General features: G+C 37.0%; 1 protein-coding gene across 2 annotated transcripts in view; it reads right to left on the reverse strand.

Annotated features, from left to right (window-relative positions):
• C2CD6 (C2 calcium dependent domain containing 6) overlaps positions 1-21,978 on the reverse strand; it is a 197,572-nt gene that overhangs the window by 162,708 nt on the left and 12,886 nt on the right. For both annotated transcript variants that reach the window (XM_023218941.3, XM_023218931.3), the window contains exons 3-4: positions 20,745-20,796; positions 19,263-19,408 (exon numbers count right to left, since the gene is read on the reverse strand). In XM_023218941.3, coding sequence (XP_023074709.1) covers positions 19,263-19,408; positions 20,745-20,796 — 198 coding nt within the window. The remainder of the gene's footprint in view (positions 1-19,262; positions 19,409-20,744; positions 20,797-21,978) is intronic.

Consider the following 21,978-nt stretch of genomic DNA (forward strand, 5'->3'; position numbering starts at 1 on the left):
GAAGGAAGGAAGGAAGGAAGGAAGGAAGGAAGGAAGGAAGGAAGGAAAGATTTTTCTTTCTTTAATAATTTTTCATAACTAATGAACATCAACAATCCAGGTTAAGCAGCCAATAAATCCGAACATAATATACAAAAACCCAAATACAGACACATCAGAGTGAAATTAGAAGAAAAATATTTATAACACACACACAGAGAGGAAGATACATTCTTTTCAAAGGTGACAGACTGACAAGTGACTTCTCTTCAACAAATATGGATGCTAAGAGATAGTGAAATGATACTTCAGAAAATAACTGCAAATTTACAATTCTATACTCAATAAAATTTTCATTCAAAAATGAGAATGGCATAAAGACCTTCAAACTAACAAAACAGAAAACCAAACACCACATGTTCTCACTCATAAGTGGGAGTTGAAAAATGAGAACACATGGACACAGGGAGGGGAACATCACACAGGGAGGGGCCTATCAAGGGGTGGGGGGATAAGGGAGGGATAGCATTAGGAGAGATACCTAATGTAGGTGACGGTATGATGGGTGCAGCAAACCACCATGGCACGTGTATACCTATGTAACAAACCTGCACATTCTACACATGTATCCCAGGATTTAAAGTATTTAAAAAAAAAAAATTCCCTACAGAACAAGAAAAAAAAACAAAACACCAGGCAAACAAAATAATTACATCACCAATTAACTCTCATAGGAAAAATAATTTTAAATAAATAGTTATGATAGAAGGTAACTGACCCCAGGAGGATGATCTGAGCTCTAAGAAAAATTAAAGTGGCAAACATGTAGGTAAACAAAACAAATATAGACTATATTAAATAAATACAAATTACAACTCAGGGGAATTAAAAATACAAAAAAAAAAAGAGACAATAACAACATATTAGTTGAGGGCAATAAATGGAATTAAAGTTTCTAAGATCCTTGCTCTTCCCAGGAGAAGGATGAAGGATGAGGATATTGTTAAACATCAGATTTCATAAGCATACAAAATTTCTATGATAGCCATTTTTTAAAAGAGTAGTGCATAATCTCCAAAACAACAAAGAAGAAAAACGGAATGAAATTGTAAAATACAGTTGACCCTTGAACGACATGGTTTGAGCTGCATGAGTCCACTTATACATGTTTTTTTTTATATAAAAGTTAGACCCAGTGTGCCTGCCTCTCCTTCTACCTCCTCCACTACTTCCTCCTCTCCCACCTTTGAGAGAGCAAGACCAACCTCTCTTCTTTCTCAGCCTGCTCAATGTGAAAACAAGAATGAAGACCTTTATGATGATCCTCTTCCACGTAATGAACAGTAAACATGCTTTCTTTTCCCTATGATTTTCTTCACATTTTCTTTTCTCTAGTTGCAGTATTGTAAGAATACAATATATAAAATATAACATACAAAATATGTGTCAATCAACTGTTTATGTTATTGGTAAAAATTCTAGTCAATAGTAGACCATTAGTAGTCTACTGACTGGGGAAGTCAGAGTTTTGACTGCAGAGGGGGGTTCAGTGCCTCAATGCCTGTGTTGCCCAAGCATCAACTGTATTCAATCCCGGAGATGAAGAAAAGAAGACAAAAAGAGGAAGGAAGAAAAAATAATCCACAGCGGGGACACCCAAGATGGCCAAATAGGAACAGCTCCCAGCGTGAGTGTCACAGAAGACAGGTGATTTCTGCATTTTCAACTGAGGTACTGGGTTCATCTCTCTGGGGCGTGTTGGACAGGACAGTCAGTGCTGGTCAGTGGGTGCACCCTGACCAGCGAGAGCTGAAGCAATCACCTCACCTGGGAAGCACAAGGGGGAAGAGAATTCCTTTTCCTAGCCAAGGGAAACTGAGACACACAACACCTGGAAAATCGGGTAATTCCCACCCTAACACTGCACTTTACCAAGGGTCTTGGCAAACAGCACACCAGAGATTATATCCCACGCCTGGCCCAGAGGGTTCCATGCCCACAGAGCCTCCTCATTGCTAGAACAGCAGTCTGAGATCTCACTGCAAGGGGACAGCGAGGCTGGGGGAGTTGCGCCTGCCATTGCTGAGGCTTAAGTGGGTAAACAAAGCTGCCAGGAAGCTCGAACTGGGTGGAGCCCACCACAGCTCAAGGAGGCCTGCCTGCCTCTATAGATTCCACCTCTGGGGACAGGGCATTGCTAAACAAAAAGCAGCAGAAACCTTGGCAGATGTAAATGACCCTGTCTGACAGCTTTGAGGAGAGCAGTGGTTCTCCCACCATGGAACTTGAGATCTGAGAACAGACAGACTGCATACTCAAGTGGGTCCCAGACCCCTGAGTAGCCTAACTGGGAGACATCCCCCACTAGGTGCAGACTGACACCTCACATCTCACATGGCTGGGTACACCTCTGAGACAAAGCTTCCAGAGCAAGAATCAGACAGCAAAACTTGCCGTTCAGCAATATTCTATCTTCTGCAGCCTCTGCTGCTGATACCCAGGCAAACAGGGTCTGGAGTGGACCTCAAGCAAACTCCAACAGACCTGCAGCTGAAGGTCCTGACTGTTAGAAGGAAAACTAACAAACAGAAAGGACACCCACACCAAAACCCCATCAGTACATCAGCATCATCAAAGACCAAAGGCAGATAAAACCACAAAGATGGGGAAAAAGCAGGGCAGAAAAACTAGAAATTCAAAACATCAGAGTGCATCTCCCCCTCCAAAGCAACGCAGCTCATCGCCAGCAACAGAACAAAGCTGGATGGAGAATGACTTTCACGAGCTGAGAGAAGAAGGCTTCAGACGATCAAACTTCTCAGAGCTAAAGGAGGAACGACGTACCCAGTGCAAAGAAACTAAAAACGGTGAAGAAAGAATGGAAAAATGGATAACTAGAATAACCAATATAGAGAAGTCCTTAAATGACCTGATAGAGCTGGAAACCATGACACGAGAACTATGTGACAAATGCACAAGCTTCAGTAACTGATTCGATCAAATGGAAGAAAGAGTATCAGTGATTGAAGATCAAATGAATGAAATGAAGCAAGAAAAGAAGTTTAGAGAAAAAAGAGTAAAAAGAAATAAACAAAGCCTCCAAGAAATATGGGACTATGTGAAAAGACCAAATCTATGTTTGATTGGTATGCCTGAAAGTGACGTGGAGAATGGATCCAAGTTGGAAAATACTCTGCAGGATATTATCTAGGAGAACTTCCCCAACCTAGCAAGGCAGGCCAACATTCAAATTCAGGAAATACAGAGAATGCCACAAAGATACTCCTCGAGAAGAGCAACTCCAAGACACATAATTGTCAGATTCACGAAAGTTGAAATGAAGGAAAAAATGTTAAGGGCAGCCAGAGAGAAAGGCCGGGTTAACCACAAAGGGAAGCCCATCAGACTAACAGCCGATCTCCTGGCAGAAACTCTACAAGCCAGAAGAGAGTGGGGGACAATATTCAACATTCTTAAAGAAAAGAATGTTCAACTCAGAATTTCATATCCAGTCAACCTAAGTTTCGTAAGTGAAGGAGAAATAAAATCATTTACAGATAAGCAAATTTCTGAGAGATTTTGTCACCACCAGGCCTGTGCTACAAGAGATCCTGAAGGAAGCACTAAACGTGGAAAGGAACAACCAGTACCAGCCATTGTAAAAACATGCCAAAATGTAAAGATCATCGATGCTAGGAAGAAACTGCATCAACTAACGAGCAAAATAACCAGCTAATATCATAATGACGGGATCAAGTTCACACATAACAATATTAACCTTAAATGTAAATGGACTAAATAGTCCAATTAGAAGACACAGAAAGGCAAATCGGATAAAGAGTCAAGACCCATCAGTGTGCTGTATTCAGGAGACCCATCTCACATGCAGACACACACATAGGGTCAAAATAAAGGCATGGAGGAAGATCTACCAAGCAAATGGAGAACAAAAAAAGGCAGAGGTTGCAATCCTAGTCTCGGATAAAACAGACTTTAAACCAACAAAGATCAAAAGAGACAAAGAAGACCATTACATAATGGTAAAGGGATCAATTCAACAAGAAGAGCTAACTATCCTAAATATATATGCACCCAATACAGGAGCACTCAGATTCATAAACCAAGTCCTTAGAGACTTACAAAGAGACTTAGACTCCCACACAATAATAACGGGAGACTTTAACACCCCACTGTCAATGTTAGACAGATAAATGAGACAGAAAGTTAACAAGGATATCCAGGAATTGAATTCAGCTCTGCAACAAGCAGATCTAATAGACATCTACAGAACTCTCCACCCCAAATCAACAGAACATACATTCTTCTCAGCACCACATCGCACTTATTCCAAAATTGACCACATAGTTGGAAGTAAAGCAGTCCTCAGCAAATGTAAAAGAACACAAATTATAACACACTGCTTCTCAGACCACAGTGCAATCAAATGAGAACTCAGGACTAAGAAACTCAATCAAAACTGCTCAACTATATGGAAACTGAACAACCTGCTCCTGAATGACTATTGGGTACATAACAAAATGAAGGTAGAAATAAACATGTTCTTTGAAACCAACGAGAACAAAGATGCAACATACCAGAATCTCTGGGACACATTTAAAGCAGTGTGTAGAGAGAAATTTATAGCACTAAATGCCCACAAGAGAAAGCGGGAAAGATCTAAAACTGACACCCTAACATCACACTTAAAAGAACTAGAGAAGCAAGAGCAAACACACTCAAAAGCTAGCAGAAGGCAAGAAATAACCAAGATCAGAGCAGAACTGAAGGAGATAGAGACATAAAAAATCCTTCAAAAAATCAATGAATCCAGGAGCTGGTTTTTTGAAAAGATCAACAAAATTGATAGACCACTAGCAAGACTAATAAAGAAGAAAAGAGAGAAGAATCAAATAGACGCAATAAAAAATGATAAAGGGGATATCACCACCGACCCCAAAGAAATACAAACTACCATCAGAGAATACTATAAATACCTCTACGCAAAAAAATTAGAAAACCTAGAAGAAATGGATAAATTCCTGGACACATACACTCTCCCAAGACTAAACCAGGAAGAAGTTGAATCCCTGAATAGACGAATAACAGGCTCTGAAATTGAGGCAATAATTAAGAGCCTACCAACCAAAACAAGTCCAGGACCAGACGAATTCACAGCCGAATTCTACCAGAGGTACAAGGAGGAGCTGGTACCATTCCTTCTGAAACTATTCCAATCAATAGAAAAAGAGGGAATGTACCTAACTCATTTTGAGGCCAACATCATCCTGATACCAAAGCCTGGCAGAGACAAAACAAAAAAAGAGAATTTTAGATGAATATCCCTGATGAACATCGATGCAAAAATCCTCAGTAAAATACTGGCAAACTGAATCCAGCAGCACATCAAAAAGCTTATCCACCATGATCAAGTGGGCTTCATCTCTGGGATGCAAGCCTGGTTCAACATACGCAAATCAATAAACGTAATCCAGCATATAAACAGAACCAAAGACAAATACCACATGATTATCTCAATAGATGCAGAAAATACCTTTGACAAAATTCAACAGCCCTTCATGCTAAAAACTCTCAATAAATTCGGTATTGATGGAACGTATCTCAAAATAATAAGAGCTATTTATGACAAACCCACAGCCAATATCATACAGAATGGGCAAAAACTAGAAGCATTCCCTTTGAAATCTGGCACAAGACAGGGATGCCCTCTCTCACCACTCCTATTCAACATAGTGTTGGAAGTTCTGGCTAGGGCAGTTAGGCAAGAGAAAGAAATAAAGGGTATTCAGTTATGAAAAGAAGAAGTCAAATTGTCCCTGTTTGCAGATGACATGAATGTATATTTAGAAAACCCCATGGTCGCAGCCCAAAATCTCCTTAAGCTGATAAGCAACTTCAGCAAAGTCTCAGATACAAAAATCAATGTGCAAAAACCAGAAGTATTCTTATACACCAATAACAGACAGAGAGCCAAATCATGAATGAACTCCCATTCACGATTGCTTCAAAGAGAATAAAATATCTGGGAATCCAACTTACAAGGGATGTGAAAGAACTCTTCAAGGAGAACTACAAACCACTGCTCAGTGAAATAAAAGAGGACACAAACAAATGGAAGAACATACCATGCTCATGGATAGGAAGAATCAATATCATGAAAATGGCCATACTGCCCAAGGTAATTTATAGATTCAATGCCATCCCCATCAAGCTACCAATGACTTTCTTCACAGAATTGGAAAAAACCTTTTTAAAGTTCATATGGAACCAAAAAAGAGCCCACGTTGCCAAGACAATCCTAAGCCAAAAGAACAAAGCTGGAGGCATCACGCAACCTGACTTCAAACTATACTACAAGGCTACAGTAACCAAAACAGCATGATACTGGTACCAAAACAGAGATATAGACCAATGGAACAGAACAGAGCTCTCAGAAATAATACCACACATCTACAACCATCTGATCTTTGACAAACCTGACAAAAACAAGAAATGGGGAAAGGATTCCCTATTTAATAAATGGTGCTGGGAAAATCGGCTAGCGATAAGTAGAAAGCTGAAACTGGATCCTTTCCTTACTCCTTATACAGAAATTAATTCAAGATGGATTAGAGACTTAAGCGTTAGACCTAAAACCATAAAAACCCTAGAAGAAAACCTAGGTAATACCTTTCAGGACATAGGCACGAGCAAGGACTTCATGTCTAAAACACCAAAAGCAACAGCAACAAAAGCCAAAATTGACAAATGGGATCTAATTAAACTAAAGAGCTTCTGCACAGCAAAAGAAACTACCATCAGAGTCAACAGGCAACCTACAGAATGGGAGAAAATTTTTGCAATCTACTCATCTGACAAAGGGCTAATATCCAGAACCTACAAAGAACTCAAACAAATTTACAAGAAAAAAACAAACAACCCCATCAAAAAATGGGCAAAGGATATGAATAGACACTTCTCAAAAGAAGACATTCATACAGCCAACAGACACACGAAAAAATGCTCATCATCACTGGCCATCAGAGAAATGCAAATCAAAACCACAATATGACACCATCTGACACCAGTTAGAATGGCAATCATTAAAAAATCAGGAAACAAACAGGTGCTGGAGAGGATGTGGAGAAACAGGAACACTTTTACACTGTTGGTGGGACTGTAAATTAGTTCAACCATTGTGGAAAACAGTGTGGCGATTCCTCAAGGATCTAGAACTAGAAATACCATTTGACCCAGCCATCCCATTACTAGGTATATACCCAAAGGATTATAAATCATGCTGCTATAAAGACACATGCACATGTATGTTTATTGTGGCACTATTCACAATAGCAAAGACTTGGAATCAACCCAAATGTCCATCAGTGACAGACTGGATTAAGAAAATGTGGCACATATACACCATGGAATACTATGCAACCATAAAAAAGGATGAGTTCATGTCCTTTGTAGGGACATGGATGCAGCTGGAAACCATCATTCTGAGGAAACTATCGCAAGAACAGAAAATCAAACACCACATGTTCTCACTCATAGGTGGGAATTGAACAAGGAGATCACTTGGACATATGAAGGGGAACATCACACACACTGGGGCCTATTGTGGGGATGGGGCAAGGGGAAGGATAGCATTAGGAGATACACCTAATATAAATGACGAGTTAATGGGTGCAGCACACCAACATGGCACAGGTATACATATGTAACAAACCTGCACATTGTGCACATGTACCCTAGAACTTAAAGTATAATAAAAAAAATGCTTTACAAAGTTTTATCAAAAAGCAAGCATTTTTCTTGAAATGCTTGCATTAGACCATAATGCTTACATCAATATCTCCTTGAAAAGGTAAAATTAAACTCAGTTTTTATCTACATAATCACAGATTTCAGAACAGAATAATTTGCATGAAGTTTATTTTACTGTTTTGAATTTACATAAAGGAGTACAAAAAGTCATGAGCTCAAGATTAGAATAACTAATATGACAATATTCATGTTTACTTCCCAGACATTTTGTGACACCACTGATTCAAGAGCTCATATACCTTAAAATTCATTCATGCATATTTTCAACTATATAGTTTACTGAAGCGGGTATGATAAATTATGTTATTTCCATTTTAAGTGTTGCTCTGTGAAAGGAATATGGTACATAATTATGGAGATGACACTGGTAATTAGTTCAGAGAAGCAGCAGAACCTACATAATTTTTAATACATGGTTGAATTAAAAGAGTGTTTTCAATAACACTTCAACATTTATTTCCTTATTTATTATATAAGTGGAGAAAATGTACTTTATAATCATTAAATTATCATTATGAATAATACTGGTCCTGAAAACAGGTAAACAGTCAAGAAATCTACCTTAACTACCTGTATAGTCAACACTTTCTAAAATGGTGCACCTTTCAATTATTCAAAGCCTATTTGCATATAATTGGCTTTATTAAGTAGTATATTTTTGTTTGATGATTAACTCAACACCAATCAGCTAAAATTGAATGTGAGTAAATAATGTCAAAATATCATAATAATATATTACTTTACTCTGATGACAAATATCTTTTTTTTAACAAGGCTTAAATGTTTTTGTTCTTTCTTATTTTGTTTTTAAATTCTGTCATAGCAAAACTTTTTTGCCAATTAGAAGCACAGCTTAATTAGTTTTATCTAATATTTGTTTGTGAAGGACACTATTTTGTGTTGAGCTAATCATTATTCTAGGATTAATGGATACTATGATAATAAAAGGTTATTTACTTTGTATTAAAAAAAAAAGAAAAATAATCCATGGTTCAATTGGGATAAATAGAAAGCACAAAAGAAGGTAACCAATTCAAACTCAAATATATTATAATTACATAAAATGTGACAGATGCTACAGTAACGTTACATACATTAACATTACATATATTAACTACTACACTAACAGATGTAGATAAAATACAAAGACTGTCAGACTGGATGTTTAAATCTATATTCAGTTTACAAAAAATAGAGCTAAAACATAATGTAATTCATATTTTTCTAACACAATATTCTATTTCATCTATATTTTCAAATTTTTGGCATAGAGTTATATATGGTATTCTCTTTTTTAACTTTTTAAACTGCCTTTATATTTATACCTATATTCCAAATTTTGCATAATTTTCTTAATGAGACTTACCAGAATTGTGCCTACTGTGCTACTTTTATTAATAATTAGCTTTTGTATTGTTACATTTCTTTAATATCTATATTGCTGTAAATAACTCATTTATTTCTTTTCTGTTATTAATTTCTTCTTCTTGATTTCCTGAAGTTTTACTGTCATTTTCAAAGTTCTCAAATTTAATGCTAATTTAGTTTCCACACTCATCTTCCTCCCTCTCTCTGACTCCCTCCCTCCCTCTCCTTCTCCTTTCTTCCTTCCTAATACAATTTTGTTTAACTTTTCGTGGTTGCTCTAGGGATTATAATATGGATCTTTCACATATCACAATGAATCTTGAATTAAAATTAAGCCACTATGTCCAATAGTATAATTCTGTTTACACCTCCTCATTCTCTGTGCTATTCTGGCCATGTATTGCACTTCTACATATGCTACAATTCCTATCATTCCTTGACATTATTGTGTTTTTAAATAATAAGACTCAATTGTCTTTTGGAGAAATTTTTTTTAATAGTCTTGTGTTTTTACCCACACATTTACCATTTCTAGTGCTCTTCCTTCCTGTGCATCTGGGCTTCTATCTGGGATCATTTGTCTCCAACCTGAAGCTTTATTTGCTATTTATTACCATGCAGGTCTTCTAGATATAAATTCTCTCAGCTTTTGTCTTTCACCATCTTTTTGAAGTATATTCTCACTGAATATAGAAACCTAAGCTGAATTTTCCCTGCCTCCCAGCTTTCCAAAGCTGGCATTCTCTTGTCCTCTGACTTACATCGTTTTTGATGGAGAGTCAGCTGATATTCTTATTGTTGTGCAACTGAATGTAATGTGTTTTTCCCCCCACTGGCTGCCTTTAAGATTTTCTCATTATCTTTGGTTTTCAGCAGTTTGAATGGGATGTACATATGTGTGATCATTTCTGTACTCATTCACTTAAGGTTCACTGAGTTTCTTGAATCTATGGATGGATTTTTAATCAATTTGGGGAAGACTTAGGTCATTAGTTCTTTAAATATTTCCTCTTCTGGATTCAAATAAACACAATTAGAAACGATAAGGGGGATGTTACCACTGACCCCACAGAAATACAAACAACCATTGGAGAGTATTATGAACACCACTATGCAAATAAGCTAGAAAATCTTCCAGAAATGGATAAATTCCTGGTCACATATACCCTCCGAAGACTGAACCGGGAAGAAACTGAATCCCTGAATAGACCAATAACAAGCTCTGAAATTGAAGCAATAATAAATAGCCTACCAACCAGAAAAAGCCCAAGACCAGAAGAATTCATAGCTGAATTTTACCAGATATACAAAGAAGAGCTGGTACCATTCCTACTGAAACTATTTCCAAAAATTGAGGAGAAGGGACGCCTCCTTAACTTATTCTATGAGCATCATAGAATCAGCATCTATGAGCAGTTCATCAGCATCACCCTGATGAAAACTTGGCAGAGATTCAACAAAAAAGAAAACTTTAGGCCAATATTCTTGATGAACATTGATGCAAAAATCCTCAACAAAATACTGGCAAACTGAATTTAGCAGCGGATCAAAAAGCTTTTCCACCACTATCAAGTAGGCTTTATCCTTGGGATGCAAGGTTGGCTCAACATATACAAATAAATAAACGTGATTAATCACATAAACAGAACTAAAGACAAAAACCACGATTATGTCAATAGATGCAGATAATGCAGCTACTGAATAAAATTCAATACCATTCATGTCAAACCTCTCAACAAACTAAATATTGAAGGACCATACTTCAGAATAATAAGATATTGAGGTATTGAAACCCACAGCCAATATCATACTGAATGGGCAATGCTTCCCTATTTTTTTTTAAATAAACCTCAACGTTATTCAGCTGATGTGCTTCAAAAACAATGGATGTAAATCCAAACCAGTTCCCTATTCCCCTTAAAAACTGGCACAAGACAAAGGATGCTCTCTCTCACCACTCCTAGTCAACATAGTATTGGAAATCCTGGCCACAGCAATCAGGCAAGTGAAAGAAATAAAAGGCATCCCAATAGGAACAGAGGAAGTCAAACTATCCCTGTTTGCAGATGACATAATCCTACATCTAGAAAACCCCATAGTCTCAGCCCAAAAGCTTCTTAAACTGATAAACAACTTCAGCAAAGTCCTAGGACAAAAAATCAATGTGCAAAAATCACTAGCAGTCCTATACACCAACAACAAGTCAAGAACTGAATCAGGAATGAACTCCCATTCACAACTCCTATAAAAAGAATAAAATACCTAGAAGTATAGCTAACTAGAGAGGTGAAAGATCTCTACAAGGAGAACTACAAACCACTGCTCAAAGAAGTCAGAAATGACACAAACAAATGGTAAAACATTCCATGCTCACAGTTAGGAAGAATCAATATCATTAAAATGGCCATTACTGCCCAAAGAAATGTATAGATTCAATGCTATTCTTAATAAACCACCCTTGAGATTCTTCAAAGAACTAGAGAAAACTATTTTAAAATTCATATAGAACCAAAAAAGAGCCCAAATAACCAAAGCAATCCTAAGCAAAAATAACAAAGCTAGAGGCATCACACTACCCAACTTCAAACTATACTATACAGGGCTATGTAACCAAAACATCATGGTACTGGTACAAAAACAGACACATAGACCAAAGGAACAGAACAGAGAACCCAGAAGTAAGACCATACACCTACAACTATCTTATCTTTGACAAACCTGACAAAAACAAGCAATAGGGAAAAGATTCTATATTCAATAAATGGTGCTGGGATAACTGGCAAGCCACATGCAGAAGACTGAACTGGACCTCTTCTTTATACCATATACAAAAATTCACTCAAGATGGATTAAATACTTAAATGTAAAACCCAAAACTATAAAATAAAAACCTTGGAAGACAACCTAAGCAATATCAATCAGGACTGAGGCAGGGACAAAGATTTCATGATGAAGACACCAAAAGCAAACTCAACAAAAGCAAAAATTGACAAATGGGATCTAATTAAACTAAAAAGCTTCTGCACAGCAAAACAATTAACAGAGTAAACAGACAACCAAAGAATGGGGGAACATTTTTGCAAACTATGCATCTAACAAAGGTCTAATATCCAGCATCTATAAGGAACTTAAACAAATTTACAAGAAAAAAACAAACAACCCCATTAAAAAGCGGGCAAAGGACATAAACAGATACTTTTCAAAAGAAGACACACATATGGCCAACAATCATGTGAAAAAAAGCTCAGCATCACTGATCATTAGAGAAATGCAAATCAAAACCACAATGAGATACCATCTCACACCAGTCAGAATGGCTATTACTAAAAACTAAAAAAAATAAATAAATAACAGATGCTGACGAGGTTGCAGAGAAAAAGGAATGCTTATACACTGTTGGTGGGAGTGTAAATTAGTTCAACCATGGTGGAAGACAGTGTGGTGATTCCTCAAAGACCTAAGAACAAAAATACCATTTGACCCAGCAATCCCATTACTGGGTATATACCCAAAAGAATATGAATTGTTCTATTACAAAAACACATGCACGCATATGCTCATTGCAGCACCATTCACAAGGGCAAAGACATGTAATCAACCTGAACGCCCATCAATGATAGACTGGATAAAGAAAATGTAGTACATATACACCATGGAATACTATGCAGCCATAAAAAATAACGAGATCCTATCCATTCCAGGGGCATGGATGGAGCTGGAGGCCATTATCCTTAGCAAACAAACATAAGAACAGAAAAACAAATACTACATGTTCTCCCTTATAATTGGGAGCTAAATGATTAGAACATATGGACACATAGAGGGGAACAAAACACAGCGGGGCCTATCAGAGCGTGGAAGGTAGGAGGAAGCAGAGGATCAGAAAAATAACTGAGTACTAGGCTTAATACCTAGTGATGAAATAATCTGTACAACAAACCCCCATGACACAAATTTACCTATGTACCAAGCCTACACACGTACCCCAGAACTTAAAAGTTAAAAATATATATTTCCTCTTCTCTTCCTCTGGGACTCAACTATGCGTTATAAATTGAGTGACAGTATCCCACCAATTTCTTACATTTTTCCAATCTTTTTTTCCTCTGAGCTTCTATTTGAATGATTTTGATGGACCAGTTTTTCAGTTCACAGATCCTTTCTCTGTTTCCAGAATGCTTTTAAGTCCTTCAATGAACTATCTATTTCAAATACCGTATTTTTTAGATCTAGAATTTTTACTTGGTTCTTTTCCATTTTCACTGTCTTCAGAATTTCCATTTCGTCCACCTTTTGTACACTGTTTCCACTTTGATATGTTTATGACAGTTATTTTAAAGTTCTTGTTTCTAATTTGAACATCTGGGTCATCTGTGGGTTTACTTCTATTGACTGCTTTTATCCCTCTGTAAGTGGTAATTTTTTATTGTATGAATGGACATTATAAATGATACTCTGGATTTTTAAAATATCTTCCTCTAAAAAGTGTTCAGTTCTTTTTTGGAAGGCAATTCCTAGCAGATTATGTTCGTCCTATAGAGGCTTCGTTAGAGGATGGGTCTATTGCAGTTTCTGTAGAACATGGTCCTTGCTCCTAAAACTTGGCCTTTCTGGGATCTCAACTGAATTCTGGGACTATTCAATGAGATCTCTCTGCTTTCGCTGAGTCAAACTCCAATAACTCTGAATTTGGACTTCTGAATTTCCTAGTCAGCTCTCAGCCCTCCAGCGTCTGTTCTCTGTAGTTTCTCCTGGAGGTTTCTCCTGGAAAATCAGTACACACAACTGATTTTCAGCCAAGAACCGGAGTAGAATACCTACATAGATTTCTGGGCTCTTTAACTGCTATTCCTTTTTCTTTAAAACCCTGCTCAACAAATTCCAGTCTCCGTAGGGGTACTAAACTGCCATCTCTGCTTCCTCCGCTCGGCGTCTGCTTCCTCCGCTCGGCGTCTGCTTCCTCCGCGCACCAAGACTGCCACGCTCTTCTTGGGTTTCACTTTGCTGTGCAGGAATCGCTGCCAGATAAAAAGCTGCTTATTAAATGTGGAGCTCTCCGCTTGTGCTTCCCTTCTCTTTAGAAGTGCCTCCCTCCACTTTCCATTGTCCCATGCCAGGATATAGTTTCTTCATGTATTTTTCTGTTTCATAGCTGTTTAGAGCAGACGTGTGAATCCAATACCAAATATTCCAGCATGGCCAGAACCAGAAATTCGCTGCTTACTCATTCTTCAGTCTGAGTTTTTATATCACTTTCCCAGCAGCTTTCTGGAACAATTAAACTAAGTTAAATCCACTTCCCATGTGTTTTCAGTTGTTAGTTTGTATGGATTTAAAATTTTTTAACCTAGATCTATGTTGTACATTTTAGCAAATTAAAGTCCTAAAATGTATGCAATGTAATTTTATTTTATCCTAATTATACACTATATAAAGTCAAAAATTTCTACAATGGTTAAAGTACTTTTTTTACTCTCACCTGTATTAATCATGGTTTTGTTGTTTTGTTGTTGTTGTTTGTTTTGGTTTATTTTTGAGACAGGGTCGCACTCTGTCACTCAAGCTGGAGTGCAGTGATAGGATCATGGCTCACTGCAGCCTCAAACTACTGGTTGCAAGCCATTCTCTGCCTCAGTCTCCGGAGTAACTGGGATTACAGGTACATGCCACCACACCCAGTTAATTTTTTAATATTTCTTTTGTAGAGACGGGGTCTCACCAGTTTAGAACTCCAGGCCTCAAGCAATCCACCTGCTTTGGCCTCCCAAAATGCTGGGATTATAGGTGTGAGCCACTATGCTCAATCACATTTTGTTTTGTTTTTAAGAGAAAAAAAAAAAAAAAGCTTCTGTAAGTTATGAAATTCTGGCATCTTAAAAAGCTTGTTGAGGGAGAGACTTCCCCTCCCAGTGTTAGACTGCTAGAGACAGCAAAGGCTTAGCAGAGAGCACATCTTTTAATTGCAAACTAACCAATCCCAACACTATAGCTCCACCCACCATTTTTTGTGTTTTTGTTTTTGTTTTTTTGTCTCACTCTGTTGTCCAGGCTGGAGTGCAGTAGTGCCATCTCAGCTCACTGCAAACTCTGTCTCCTGGGTTCAAGCGATTCTCTTGTCTCAGCCTCCCAGGTAGCTGGGATTACAGGCATGTGCCACCACACCCAGCTAAGTTTTGTATTCTTAGTAGAGATGGGTTTCACCATGTTAGCCAGGCTGGTCTCAAACTCCTGACCTTAAGTGATCCTCTCTCCTTGGCCTCCCAAAGGGCTGGGATTACAGGCATGAGCCACCGTGCCCAGCCAACCACCTCCTGATCTAATTCTCACACATTTCCTTTGCCCTAAATTATCCCAGGGCCAGGTATTAGAAAACCAGAGACCATTTCTATAACCCAAAGACCCCTGAAATTATTCAAACTAGCCAATCCTAAACTGTTTTCTTGCCTTACCTTCCCCTCAGCAACCCCCAAAAGGCCTAGATTCTTCCCTCACTCCTGTCCTCTGCCTCCTGACCATTCTGATACTTCCCCTGTGGCCCTCAGTGGTGTTTCATGTCCCCTACTCTCAGAGAATATAACAAATTCTTTTTTTGATGACAGTAGCTCTCCACGTTTTCATATAGTCATACTTCTGTAAATTAAATCCTGGGTACAATATTAGAATTCCACCCCACCCATCCCCTAATTTCCACTCCTCGGAAGCTACCTTTTCGACCTCTAAATAAATTTCTCTGTTTTGCCTTCCTGTTTCTAAGTAACATGCTTATATTATTCGTTGATTTTTTAGTTTGACATACTAAGTATTAACTGTATATTGTGGAAGAAAAATATTATCTCTCTATTCTCCCCCGACAGTTTTCATACTTCTCGCCATTCCTCCAATATCTTCTATAACATACATTTTTGTTAGATTGTTAGTGTTTGTATTAGTTTATATGTATAACTATCATTCAGAGTTTAACAATATATTACAATAATTATATTTCCTTTCATGAATCATTTTTCAATTTCCCTGTAGTTAACATGTATCTTGATTTTTTGTTTCTTTGCTTGCTTGTCCAATTTTCTGTGTAATTATTAAGTCATTCTCAAACTTTCTATTAGAGTTCCATTAAAACTGTCCTTTTAATGTGCTCAAACTAACAGTACCTATTTAAATAAATACAGGAAAAAGATTTTGATTATGCTAATGAAGATAAACACCTTACTATATACTTTACATTATTTTCAAGTATTAATGTTTCAAATTGTATTTAAATGGACATATATCCCCCAAATTCTTGAGAATTTGCCAATGAAGCTTAGGAAAACTATTTGCAGAGTAAAACAAACAGTATGTATTGCCTGGAGCAAAACTATTACTTGTTTTTTTGTTGCTTAAAAAAATAAACAAACAAACAAAACCCTATGCTTAAAAAACTGTCTTCACAGAGTGGCAATTCCTCAAGGATCCAGAACTAGAAATACCATTTAACCTAGTGATCCCATTACTGAGTATATACCCAAAGGATTATAAATCATGCTGCTGTAAAGACACATGCACATGTATGTTTATTGCAGCACTATTCACAATAGCAAAGACTTGGAACCAACCCAAATGTCCATCAATGATAGACTGGATTAAGAAAATGTGGCACATATACACCATGGAATACTACGCAGTCATAAAAAAGGATGAGTTACATCTGACAAAGGGCTAATATCCAGAACCTACAAAGAACTCAAACAAATTTACAAGAAAAAAACAAACCACCCCATCAAAAAGTGGGCAAAGGATATGAACAGACATTTCTCAAAAGAAGACATGCATACAGCCAACAGACACATGAAAAAATGCTCATCATCACTGGCCATCAGAGAAATGCAAATCAAAACCACAATGAGATACCGTCTCACACCAGTTAGAATGGCAATCATTAAAAAGTCAGGAAACAACAGGTGCTGGAGAGGATGTGGAGAAATAGGGACACTTTTACACTGTTGGTGGGATTGTAAACTAGTTCAACCATTATGAAAAACAGTATGGCGATTCCTCAAGGATCTAAAACTAAAAGTACCATATGACCCAGCCATCCCATTACTGGGTATATACCCAAAGGATTATAAATCACGCTGCTATAAAGACACATGTCCACGTATGTTTATTGCGGCACTATTCACAATAGCAAAGACTTGGAATCAACCCAAATGTCCATCAGTGATGGACTGGATTGGGAAAATGTGGCACAGATACACCATGGAATACTATGCAGCCATAAAAAAGGATGAGTTCATGTCCTTTGTAGGGACATGGATGCAGCTGGAAACCATCATTCTCAGCAAACTATCGCAAGAACAGAAAACCAAACACCACATGTTCTCACTCATAGGTGGGAACTGAACAATGAGACCACTTGGACTCGGGAAGGGGAACATCACACACCGGGGCCTATCATGGTGGGGGGAGGGGAGAGGGATTGCATTGGGAGTTATACCTGATGTAAATGACGAGTTGATGGGTGCTGACGAGTTGATGGGTGCAGCACACCAACATGGCACAGGTTTACATATGTAACAAACCTGCACGTTATGCACATGTACCCTAGAACTTAAAGTATAATAATAATTAAAAAAACAAATAACTAAATTAAAAAAAAAAAAAGGATGAGTTAATGTCCTTTGCAGGGACATGGACGAAGCTGGAAACCATCATTCTTAGCAAACTATTACAAGGACAGAAAACCAAACACTGCATGTTCTCACTCATAGGTGGGAACTGAACAATGAGAACACTTGGACACAGGGCAGGGAAAATCACACACTGGGGCCTGTCAGGGGGTGGGGGGCTGGGGAAGGGATAGCATTAGGAGAAATACCTAATGTAACTGTTGAGTTGATGGGTGCAGCAAGCCAACATGACACATGTATACCTATGTAACAAACCTGCACGTTATGCACATGTACCCTAGAACTTAAAGTATTAAAAAAAAAAAAACTATCTTCACTACTCAATGCTTAAACAGATAACGTCTGAAAAATAATATGGAGCAAGAGAAAATGCTTTAGGATTCCCCTAAAATTCAATTAATGTAATAAATACTTGGACAAATCAATGAATCTTGCAGCTGTATGGAATAGTGTCATTCTTTTTTTTTTTTTTTTTGAGATGGAGTCTAGCTTTGTTGCCCAGGCTGAAGTGCAGTGGCACGATCTCAGCTCACTGCAACCTCTGCCTCCTGGGTTCAAGTGATTCTCGTGCCTCAGCCTGCCGAGTAGCTGAGATTACTGGTGTGCACCACCATGCCCGGCTAATTTTTGTATTTTTAGTAGAGACAGGGTTTCACCATGTTGGTCAGGCTGGTCTCAAACTCCTGACATCAAGTAATCTGCCCGCCTCAGCCTCCCAAAGTGCTGGGATTGCAGGCATGAGTCACTGAGCCTAGCCGTTTTTTTTTTAAAGTTTTAAGATACATTTAAGATTCTAATAAGCCTAACTGTAAGCAGAAACATAGTAAGAGCTGGCGTGTGAGGCAGTTTAATGAAGTGTGGTCTGAAACCAGAGTGCCCACACTCCCAGCTCAACCACTTACCACTTACTAGCTCCATGACCTTAAGAAGGTCCTTAACCACAGAGTGCCTCAGTTTCTTCATCTGTAAAATAAGGATGTGTGTGTGTGTGTGTTTGGGTTGTAATAAAGACTAAGTTAATCCATGCAACAATACTTAGAGAGAGACAAAGGGGAATAGAACAGGATAGAAGAAAAGGAATGGGAAAGGAGATGGGAAAAACTCTAAGGTGGAAGACAGTAGATGGGAAGAGAAGAGCAAGATAGAGATAAATACATGCATAATGAATACTTGAAACCACAGACAGTAACATCTCAGGAAAGAAATCTACTAAGATAATGCATTTTGCAGTAAATTGTTTATTTTTTTTAAAACACCACTATAGCCCATAGTATAGAAATAGAATACTGTAAGATACCAAATAAAAAGGCACTCACTGCTTTTGTTTCTTTTCTACTCATTTTTATAAAAAGACAGAATTAGGGTAGAATATTTGGAACTATAAGGAGCCATTCTAATATCTAGAAGAGGTATTAACATTACCTGTACAGAAAAATACTTCACTTCATCGAACTTAATTACAGTGTTCCTCTCACTGTTTTTGGATAGCAAGCTACACATTTTTGTACATTTCACAGCTTTGTTTATAGAGATGCGAATAAATAAATTAGCATAATGTTGTAAACTGACTGCAAATAGAATGATATTTAGGAAATAAGTTTTGTTGTAATTGAGCAATAATACATTATAAAATTAATACATTAAACGATTCAGACCAAAACCTAAGAATCAATCATGTAGCATTAAACAATAGGAAAAAAGTCTTCTAAAATAGTATTTTTGCCCATCACTGGTGGACACGATATAAGTGAAAGAAGGTTGATTCTTCCTTACATCCCTTATATTTTTAACCTTACATTTCCAACAAAATTCTTTTGCAAGTTTTTCTATATATTAATTTCAAGGTGACTATGCAATATATAGTTGAAATATTTCCTAAGGATAATTATGTAGAAATTCAAAATATTTTAAAATATATCAGAATGACTTATTTTTAATTTTGAGACCAAAAGTGTTCTACCCTAATTCACTTAAGAATATAGTTCATTTATATTATATTGGTCTGTATTGTATCTTTCATAGAATGCTACAGAGTAAAAAATTTTGTTTCATGATTTAACTATCTTCAAAAATCTCTTTATATACAATTATTTTCCAAAATTCTCTTTATATAAAAAAGAAACATCAAATCTCCATAATGAAGCTAGTTTTATGCTGTGATATATCTAAAAATAAGCACGCAGCTTATTTAAAAGCACCAATATAAAATAAATCCTTTTAAAAATGTTTAAAGGAAGCACACATTACTTACAAATAAATTAGCATTATCATACAAGAAGATATATACTTTTCCTTTCACTTATATGGTGATTGAAGTGAATACAGATGGCTGAAAAGCTTTTGTTACTCCCACATGAAAAAAAGTGGTCTTTATTCCCCCTGCCACTAAATCTGGACTGGCTCTATGATTACATTAACCAATAAAATGTAATGGAACGTGACTAGGGTTGGGACTAGTAAGCCAAAAAGGCACTCACCTCAGGCACAAAATTTAAGGGGACACCAAAAACTAGTAATCAAGATAAATAATATATTACTGTGATATATTTTTAAATTAAAATTAATACGGGGGAAAAAACATGATAGGACTCAGGGAAAGAGGGAGAGATCCAACCATTTCAGCATCCCAGCTAAGTCTAGCCTTCCATGCATCCCCACTAAAGCAACCAGACATGTAAATGAGCCACTTCAGATATTCCAGCCCTTTTGAACTGTCAGACAACTACAGCCCAAGCTGTTATATCATGAAGCAGAAGAAGCAACTAGTGAATGCACAGTAGTGATTAATAATAAAATGGTCAATGTGTTAAGCCACTAAGTTTTGGAATGATCTGTAATGCAGCAATGGATAACTGAAACAGTGAGATATAATTACTATGATTCTTAAATCAAAAGAAAGGATACTGTTAGGCGTAAAATGTCTGCAGTTCTTTACACGAATGCTCAGGCAGCCAACCTACAACAATCAAAACAAAAACACAGACAGTGAATGTATTTAAAAAGTTAACTGTTCTTCCACTTTACAGTGAACTCTATTTTTAAAAAGTAAAACTCCAGGTTGTTTTTTCTCACTCGAAATATTGTTTCTCATGAAAAATATCTAGTTAATAGAAATCATCAGAAAGCAGAAATACTGAAGAAAAATGGACGAGCCACATTCAAAGTAAACCTAAAATGAACAAGAATACAAAGCCAAAGAATAATTCATTATTCACATAAATCTGATCATCACTTTTTAAATTGTTTTTATTTGATATCAGGTGAGAACTGATAAAATACAGCACCCTGCATATAAAATTAAGAAATGTGCCTTATGTCAGACAAACTCTTTTATCCAGTATCCTAAGACCACTTAATTCATTCAGCAATGATTTATTGGCTATAACATGCCAGGGGCTGTAAAATATTCATGCTCTTGCACCAAGTTTTTCTAAATGTTAAAGAAAATTGCATCATGTGCTTAACCAAAAAATCAAATACAAAATAAATGCAGGAACATTTGAATCCTAATATGAGAATTAGTCAAATATATTTAGCCATGTTTAGTATTTAAAAACAAGTCAAAATGACAGAAATATTATATTTAACATTGTATATGATAGGAGGTAGAGGGACAAGAAAAATTCTTATTTCATACCCAGTTACAACTCTAATAGTGTTCAGAAAATAAAGATAACTGTAAATGAACGTCATGATATTTGACAGTTCTATATGCATGTAGATTCTCATGTCTTTTTCTGTACTTTGAAAACAGAATAACAGATTTTTCTGGTTCTCAGCCTAGATACTGGGTCCTCCCTTTGTGGTGTGTGTGTGTGTGTGTGTGTGTGTGTGTGTGTGTGAGAGAGAGAGAAAGAGAGAGAGAGGGGGTGTTTGCTTTTGTTTCTAGGAGGCTTTTTGGATGGAGGAGGGGCGCAGGATCAATTTTCAAACTTTAGCATGATCTAGCAATAAATATAATCACTTTAAGAGCTCAGTAAAATTACTGATTCCCAGGCTCCTCTCCTAGAGATTCTAAGCTAGCAGATGTTAGGTGGAGCCTCAAGTTAATGTTTTATAAAAAAGCATCTCAGGTAATTCTGATGTAACTAGATTTGGGAATCCCTAATATAGAAGATATTATTTCTGTGAATCAGGA

The sequence above is a fragment of the Piliocolobus tephrosceles genome, chromosome 11 (genome assembly GCF_002776525.5).
Source record: "Piliocolobus tephrosceles isolate RC106 chromosome 11, ASM277652v3, whole genome shotgun sequence".
Classification (NCBI taxonomy): domain Eukaryota; kingdom Metazoa; phylum Chordata; class Mammalia; order Primates; family Cercopithecidae; genus Piliocolobus; species Piliocolobus tephrosceles.